General features: G+C 39.7%; 1 protein-coding gene across 1 annotated transcript; it reads right to left on the bottom strand.

Annotated features, from left to right (window-relative positions):
* Nucleotides 1-5953: 5953 nt before the first annotated feature.
* On the bottom strand, nucleotides 5954-7609 carry LOC123167262 (protein SRG1). The gene is made up of 4 exons (XM_044585126.1): nucleotides 7376-7609; nucleotides 6963-7219; nucleotides 6533-6863; nucleotides 5954-6196 (listed from the first exon to the last, which is right to left on the bottom strand). Exons 1-4 carry the CDS (start codon nucleotides 7607-7609, stop codon nucleotides 5954-5956), a joined length of 1065 nt encoding a protein of 354 aa, XP_044441061.1.
* Nucleotides 7610-9026: the final 1417 nt, after the last annotated feature.

Raw genomic sequence — 9026 nt, 5'->3', positions numbered from 1 at the left:
CGAAACAACGAACCTTCGCAACGGTGCACAGTTAGGGGGAACACTTTTGTTGAAATTTTAGTGAGGGATCATCTTATTTAAGCTACCGTCGTTCTAAGCAAATAAGATGTAAAACATGATAAACATCACATGCAATCAAATAGTGACATGATATGACCAATATCATTTTGCTCCTTTCGATCTCCATCTTCGGGGCTCCATGATCATCATTGTCACTGGCATGACATCATGATCTCCATCATCATGTCTTCTTGAAGTTGTCTCATCATCTATTACTTCTACTACTATGGCTAATGCTTTAGCAATAAAGTAAAATAATTACATGACGTTTATGTTGACACACAGATCATAAATAAATTAAGACAACTCCTATGGCTCCTGCCGGTTGTCATACTCATCGACATGCAAGTCGTGATTCCTATTATAAGAACATGATCAATCTCATACATCACATATATCATTCATCACATCCTTTTGGCCATATCACATCACAAGGCATATGCTGCAAAAACAAGTTAGACGTCCTCTAATTGTTGTTGCAAGTTTTTACGTGGCTGCTATAGGTTTCTAGTAAGAACGTTTCTTACCTACACGAAAACCGCAACGCGATATGCCAATTTCTATTTATCCTTCATAAGGACCCTTTTCATCGAATCCGATCCGACTAAAGTGGGAGAGACAAACACCCGCCAGCCACCTTATGCAACTAGTGCATGTCAGTCGGTGGAACCAGTCTCACGTAAGCGTACGTGTAAGGTCGGTCCGGGCCGCTTCATCCCATGATGCCGCCGAATCAAGATAAGACTAGTAACGACATATACATTTTTTTAAGAATAATAACCAAGAGAACAAAAAAAATTAAAATAGAAAAAAAACCCAAACAAAGGAACAAAACACAAAAAGAATGAAAAACTGTGAAAGAAAGGAACCAAAATAAAAAAAAGTAAAACCCGAAGAAAACGGCTTGAAATAGCGTCAAGTAGGACGCGCCCCTAGTTCTTACTCCCTCCGTTCCAAATTACTCGTCGTGGTTTTAGTTCAGTACAACTAAAGGATTTGGGCGGAGTGGCTAGCGTAGCTCGCGATCTCCCTCCCTGCTTCTCCCATTTCCTTTGTTCTTCATATGTACATTTTGTTTGATAAAAGGGTGGATTTTATTGACTCAAAATATAGCATCAAATGGATACAAACATAATTAGCACACAACCGGCCTCTACATAATTAGGATGCACACAACGATGGGAGCTCCTAGTTGGCGCTATAAGCACCACTTTCCTGAACTAGCGCTAGCAGCGCATCGTCCGCCAGCTCCCGTGGGGCGGCCAGGAAAGGAGGCGATAGTTGGTTTAGGGCAGTTGTTCGTTTCCCCTCTCATGGGATCACTGGTTCGGGGAAGTTGTTGGTTTCTCGTTTCGTGGTCAATGGTTGACCGGGCAAGTTGACTATTTGACAAATTCTTTTTTGAGAAAAATAAAAAAACCGCACAATAAAAAAGATCACCATATTCAAAGAAAGTTCACAAATTTGAAAGAAGTTCATCGAATTTCAAAAAAAAAATTCACAATTTCAAAAAAGTTCATTGAATTTGAAAAAAAGTTCATCAAATTTGAAAAAAAGTTCATCGGTTTTGAAAATAGTTCATCAAATTTGATAATAGTTCATCAGTTTTAAAAAATGTTCATCGAAATTGAAAAAAATCCATCAATTTTGAAAAATGTTCAATGATTTGAAGAAAAAGTTCATTGAAATTGAAAAAGAGTTCATTGATTTTGAAAAAAGTACATCAAATTTGAAAGAAAGTTCATCAATTTGAAGAAAAAGTTCATGTATTTGCGAACAATTCATCAAACCCGAAAGAAGAAAAAAAATTAAAAATGGAAAAAATAAAAAAAGCAAATAAAAGAAAAGGAAAGGATAAAACAAAGAAAAAGTTGATAGTTATAGATGGTGCTAGGTAGCGGAGTGGTTACATGAGCCTAAATCTATGTCTTACAATGAACAAACTTGGTCAACTTTATAGGGGCTAAATTTGAAATTCAGATGCGCCCGAGGGAGTCAATGGGCCGGCTCAGCAGAAAGTTATCTATGCATTTTTTTAATTTTTTATTTCATTTTTAACTCGAAAGTTCCGTTTTTTTATAGTTACTTACTCAAATTATAAAAAATTTCAACGGATTTTAATGTTTTTATACAATGTAAAATATGTTCGCTAAAGTTTAAAAAATGTTGATAGCATTAAAAAATGGTCATCACATTGAAGAAATATTCATGGGTTTCAAAATAATGTTTGTATGCTCAAAAAGGGTTAATTTATTCCATACCATTCAAAAATATTCTTATGAAATTTTAAAAATAACCACCTCAATTTTTGAAAACTATTTGCTACCATTAACAAAAGTTCACGAGTATCTTTTTGATATTTTAAAAGATATTTATAAAATGTAAAAAATGATTGATTAATTAAAAAAAGATTTTGTACCATTCAAGAAAATCAATGTGTATTTGAAAATGTTCAACATGTATTCAAAAAAGAGTTCAAACATGTATTTCAGAAAGTAACCATCATGTATTTGAAAAATGTTATGCGTATATAAAGAATGTTACACATGTATACAGGAAATGTACTACATGTATTAAAAAATGTCAACATGTATTTGAAAAAAAGGAAAACCGAAAACCCCAATAATAATCACATATGACCAAAATAAGGGAAAAAGACACGAGGTTCTAAAACTGGCCCGAACCGGTTCATGGAATGTTCCCAAAATTATTTGGCCGACCCGTTTAGTGGAGCGCCGGGGCAAGGCGGAGCTACGTCTTCCAGTAAGCGAGACATGCCCCCCACCCCGCCCGGTAGGGTGGGGTTACAAGCCCATGCCACTAGGCTCAGACACGACGATTGACTCAAGGGAGAATATTACAACAAGGTAAAAAATGTCAATAATGTGCAAGCGACGACGTTGAAGCCATATAATCTTATAGAAACATTTTGGGATGAACTACTAGACCAATGTCTGGTTATCACTACTGGGTACTACGTAATGTGTCAGATTGAAGTTGTACTTTCATATATCAGAACTTCATGACATACACAATACAAGCTTCAAATCTTAGAAAATATGTGCAAAGAATAAAGCAAACAGAAGTGATGTGAAGCATTTCCAAATCGGTGACTCTAAATGCTATGTTTCACAATACAACTGCATGGTAAGTATTTTAACTACCTCAATGTAAATCATATTCTCGATAAGTACATGGCATGTGGTACTAATGTATCATTTCCAATGTCATGTATAAGTCTAAGGAAAACAATGAGGAACCATCCTCAGTTGAATGTTTTTAAAGCAATCCATACGAGAAAGAAGGATGGGAAGATGAGTGAGAGTGCATAAGTTGAATACATAAGTATTTTGTAACATTTGAAATTCAAATGTAGTGTACTGTAGCCAAAATATTAAATAGTTATAATATTGTACTAACAAAGTTCAATCATTTTCCAGGATGAAATGAAGTCCCAAAAAACTCGCACCTCCACTAGATGGTGCGCCGCCAAGAAGTTGATCTATAGATTGTTGCAGAGGTCCTCAAGGAAAAGAGCTCATAGAGCACGTTTCTTGCAATCATGGTTTCTCATCTAGCTCCAGACAAAGATCAACCTTTCATGAACACACGAGAGAGCTCGAAGAAAGGACAACTTAGGATTCAAAGGGAAAGCGGCAACTTAAAGGTACCAACAAGACTTGAATTCAAGAATGGTTGCTCAACAGCAAAAACAATCGAAGATCTCAAAAGATAGAAACACTTCTCTTGAAAAGAAGCAACAAGAACTGGAAGACATTATGGGTTTCATCTTAACACAGTTGTCGCAGGGCTCTCAAAACAGCTTCTCACAACTCTGATGGTGCATGTCTTATTATATCTTGTGTGGTATTTTGTTCAACGTGATATTGTGTGATATAGTTATGTTAAACATGTTAAGTTTCAACATTAATCATGATTGTTTAAATTTACTAAAACTAATAAATTCAAATTTGATTGCAAATTGAAATATTGACCAAATTGACGCCACCTACAGATTGTGATAGTAATTGTGACGGAAATGCATGCCGTCATCACGTATGGACCCACATGTAAGCAACCAAGTCATCAGCGTCTGGACCTGCATGTAGGCAGCCACAGGAGCATTATCTGGACCGATATATCAAAATTGTTGACCAATCAAACCTAGACGTACAAATTGTTAGTGATGGCTTATTGTCATTGAAAACAATACAATCAACAAATCAGCTGATCAAATGGTGAAAGTCCTGGCCGTTACTAAAAATAGACTTCGGTGACAAAGCAGGAACCAACACCAAAGATATGATCTTATGGGACGGAAAAGTGGTATCATCGGTATTTAATTTTTTGTGACGATGCTTCAGTGATAGACTGTGTGCCAGTCGAGAACCATCAAGAAACCATTTTGCTGATATAATCGGCTTTAAGTGACACAAGTGGCTTGTCATAAGAAATCATTGATTTTGTAGTGGCCCAACAGATCTGCCGGAGGGAGCAACATAAGTTTTTTTTTTCGAAAAGGGGCCAGGCCCCGGCCTCTGCATCAAAATGATGCATACGACCATAGGAGCAACATAAGTTGATGGGATAAATAAATTCGCACAACCGATGGTACTGGCGAACTTTCAGTGAGCTAAGAATCATGCTAGGCGAAACCAACACACCCCCAAGAGCTTCGTTGTCCCTCGACTACCAGAGAAAGACGACGAAGCATCCTTGAGTAACAGGGCTCCACAAGGGCTGAGCATCAAGGCCCACTCAAGTAGTGTGGCCTCTACAAACGTTAGCAGCAACAACATGCTGCAGATGACTTTGGTTAAAAAGAAAACACTAGGTTCTGAACGAAATAGTTCTTTGTTCTTGAGAATAGAAACAAAAGAAGTTGTAGATTCATTTATACTAATTGCGGTCATTCGGTCAGCCAAGTCCGGTTGGAGACACATGCCATGTTTTGGCTCATGTCATTGGGTGTATGGTGAATGATCCACCTTGAGATACATATGAGCAGACTACGATGTTCCTGAATGTTCAACATGTGCCAAGCTTCAATGTTCAACATGTTCAACATGTTCATCATCGGCAGGTACACCCCAGGGTACCTTGAGGTACTAAATAACCAAAGAAAGTTTAGAACACGAAATTGCCCAAGGATCCCAGAAACTAGAGGCGGTCTTATCAAACGAACCACCTCCACCTAATACTATATGTGATTCCAATTTTGGAACCGCCTCCAATAGTTTTGCTAACAAATATAACCATCTCTTATAGGCTATTACATGCAGCTGAATTTTTGGGTCAAAACCATCTCCAGAGGACGCATCTAATGCCCATTTTTGTACTAGTGGAACCACTATGTCGAATTGTTGAAAAATGTACAATTTTTCTTAAACGACGAGGTGTGTTCCATGTGCACAGCTCTATATTGTCTAGTATGCCCATTTGCGCAACGTTTAGCCTTCTGTTGTTGTTTGCAAAGCTTTGTTTGATCGTTATACTTATACCTACAACTAGAAATATTATTAGCATGACTCCCTTATGGCTAATTAGGCCTCCTAATAATTGCCAGTTTAAAATACATCCTTTAGTTTTTAGTAAAACCTTCCACGCATTGATCACAATTGTAACTTAGTAGTCGGGACGCAAGTTCATACGACCCCGAAATTTATTTGGATTTCTTATCATGTGAAAATATTATCATCACATACCTTTTAATGGTAGAAATATACATTCATCATAACTGTTTTCTATTAGCATGTAAACCATGCCAAAAACTGAAACATGTGTTATTGAAGAAAGAGAGCGAATACACTTAGGGATGTGACGATACATGATGCAAACATTTGTCGCAAACTGGCCACATTATATTGAATGAAAGCAATGATAGCAGACTTAGTTAGACCTTCACTGTATCGATAGCCATTTTGCCCTGAGTAAAATCATTGTAATTTCTAGCATAGTAGTCCTTGACCTTCACTTTTGTGTACAACGCCGACCTCTTTTCATTGATCAACTGAGCCGATGGCTCGATTTCTTTTTCAGGATCAACAGAGTAGTCTAGTGCCACCGATAGCCTCTCTTTCTTTGTGTTTGTCACGACCCTATGCACAGGGCTCTTAAAGATCCCATTGCTCATTATCTGTGTCACAAAAGCTTAAACTTCATCAGCCTGGGAGGTCATTTATTTTGGAAAAAACTCAAGTCTGTTGAAGATTTAAAGTTTCGGGATTCCCTCCATGTAATTTGGACTATCATGTTTCATATGGATGTGGTAGAATATGCTTATAATTTTGTTATGATATGAAATCATTTTTCGGGGAAAAGCAAACCATAATGTCTTTACCTGACCAGCCTATGCATTAGTTTATACGTACCACCTCTGTTCATGGATATATATTAATTAAGGTGGAAATAAATAATTATTTTTTACAAAACAAAACTTCTTCAGGATATAGATTTGATTTCACAGGCATACCTCAGTTTGATCTCCTATAATCAGGAGTAGCGTGTGAGGTACGATTGGTACATCCCACCAGACCCCATCTTTGAGAACTTGCAGGCCACCAACCCTGTCATCGACCATGAGGACTGTAACAACAGTTCCATCGGAGTGGGGCTTGAGGCCAAACACGAGCTCCGGCCTCGGACACTCCGGGTAGTAGCTGCACCTCGCGTTAGTGAGAGGCCTCTCCCCAAAGTGTTTCACAAAGTAATCATCGTCGTCAAGCTCCAGCAGCTTCGCCATTGCCCTGAGCAGGTCGTCCTTCACTCCCCCGCATTTCTTCGTAAACTCGTGCAGAGCATCCCTGTAACAATAATATATTTCTCATGATGACATGATTCGTCAACAAATGCTCCCTCGAGCCAGGAATTTTGTGAAGACATTGCTCTGCGAGGTCGGTTACCTAAAGGTTTTGGGATGAGTTGGCCAGAGGGCGATGCTCCGCTCGTCCTCTGGCTCCACCTTGAGGTAGAGGCGGTCAGTCCAGTCACGGATTTGGTCCGGCGAGCTCACCCAGTCGTTCCCATACCCCTCGAACTGGAACCGCTCGCCGCTGATCAGGTTGGTGTATCTCTGCTTCTCTTCGAGCGGCTGCCGGAAAAATTCCCTCGAAGCGGCCATCATGTCGTCCATTACGGCGTCTACACCGTGGTTACTCACCTGCAAGAAGATGCATACGAAACCACATGGATATTGCTGCTTGGTCTTGCTCCAAAATAGTGGGATAGTACGCAGCTGCAGCTCATTTTTTAGAGAAAAGGCGCCGGCCGAGTCCGAGCAGAGCTTGAACCTAGCCCGGCTTGGGTTGTCACTTACCATAAAGAGGCCCCAGGACTCGATGGCTGACCGGAGCTTCGCCGCCTCGTCTGAGGTGCCGTCGCCGTGCTTCAAAAGGCGGCCGAGGTCAATGACAGGGACTGGTGCAACGACCGCCGCGGCGAGCTGTTGGTCCTGGTGCGCGCGCACGATGTACTGAGCTGGCACGTCGGGCGTGCCCAGGGCGCCAGCGAGCTCCTGGACCGTCATCTGAACTGTCCCTATGCTTCCCATAGAATCTGAAATGTCCGGTTCAATAAAAATGGGTCCCTCCCTGTTTCTGATAAAAAAACGAGACGAAATAATAAGGCTAGAATCACGTATTACGTTGCAAGCTCAGCAGGTTAGAAATCTGCTCAGTTGCTTAAGTAAGATTACAACATTAAAGCTCATGGATTTTCACATCTAGCTCATACATGGGACAAGTATAAGAATTAAAAGCTCGAAGATCATGCACGATGAACTGGGAAACAGTATTACCTTCAGTCAATTGGAGAGACACCAGAGCCGGATCTTGGAACAACACTACCTCCGGTCACAACTAGCTTGTTGCGATCTACAACTATGTAACACAGCTTAAGTGTGTATTGCCGAGGAAATAACCTGGTTTATATAGACTATTGGAGTAATAGTTAACACATGTTACACATTTGCCAGCCATGGCTCAACTTTAACTATTCGGTAAACAGAAGATTCGCACCGTAACTGGAGCTAAATAAGAATAAATAAACAAAATCTGTACAACGTACGATCGAATATTCACCAATGGATGCATCACGTTCTATGCATCGATCTACACACAAATATTCACCAACTCGAAATGTACCCTCCATATACAACGTACGAACTTTGAGCTAAAAACTCTTGGCAATATTATAGGAGATTCACAGACGTGAAAATTAAGGTTCCTAGAGGAATCTCGCGTTGAATGAATTTTCTAATCAACAAATCACGTGATTTGTTGCAGGGTTGGCTGGTATTGATTCCTTCCAACTTAATTAACTTGTGACAATTAAAGCACGTCACCGACATGTCAATTTCAAACTATTAAGCGTCGTGAGCAATGACGTGGCCAACCCCTGAGGGTCTGATATGACGATGAACATACTTCGTATATGGTTTACGGAGGTGAATAAGATCATGAGTCCAAGGGAAAGAACTCTGAATGCATGCAGTTTGATCACTAATAATATGATTCGATATGCCTGATATTAATGTGCATGCAAATTAGATGGTCACTATTAGAAAAAGGCTGTTAGTGGCGCATCTATTTTGACTACTAATGACGCACTATAGATGCGCCACTATTATCACGCCACTACTAATAAATAGTAATGGCGCACGACTGGTGCGCCATTGTTAATCTACATAACAGTGGCGCACCACCTGTTGCGCTATTACTATCCCAGACACTAATGGGCAGCTAAAGTGCGCCATTACTAGGCCCAGAAGTGCGCCATTGCTGTTACTCCAAGGGGCCATGTGTACCTTATGCTCCGGGTTACTAATGACGCACTTTTAGATAATACGCCACTGGTGTTTTTATTTCTGTGCACCACTAAAGTGCAATATGGTGCGCCACTACTATGAATATTAGGATTTTTTTTGCTTTTCTGATATTTACACAGGTTACAAAATACATTACATCACA

This window comes from Triticum aestivum, chromosome 1A (assembly GCF_018294505.1).
Source record: "Triticum aestivum cultivar Chinese Spring chromosome 1A, IWGSC CS RefSeq v2.1, whole genome shotgun sequence".
Taxonomy (NCBI): domain Eukaryota; kingdom Viridiplantae; phylum Streptophyta; class Magnoliopsida; order Poales; family Poaceae; genus Triticum; species Triticum aestivum.
The sequence above is the reverse complement of the archived record's forward strand: the minus strand, read 5'-3'. Positions and strand labels throughout refer to the sequence as shown.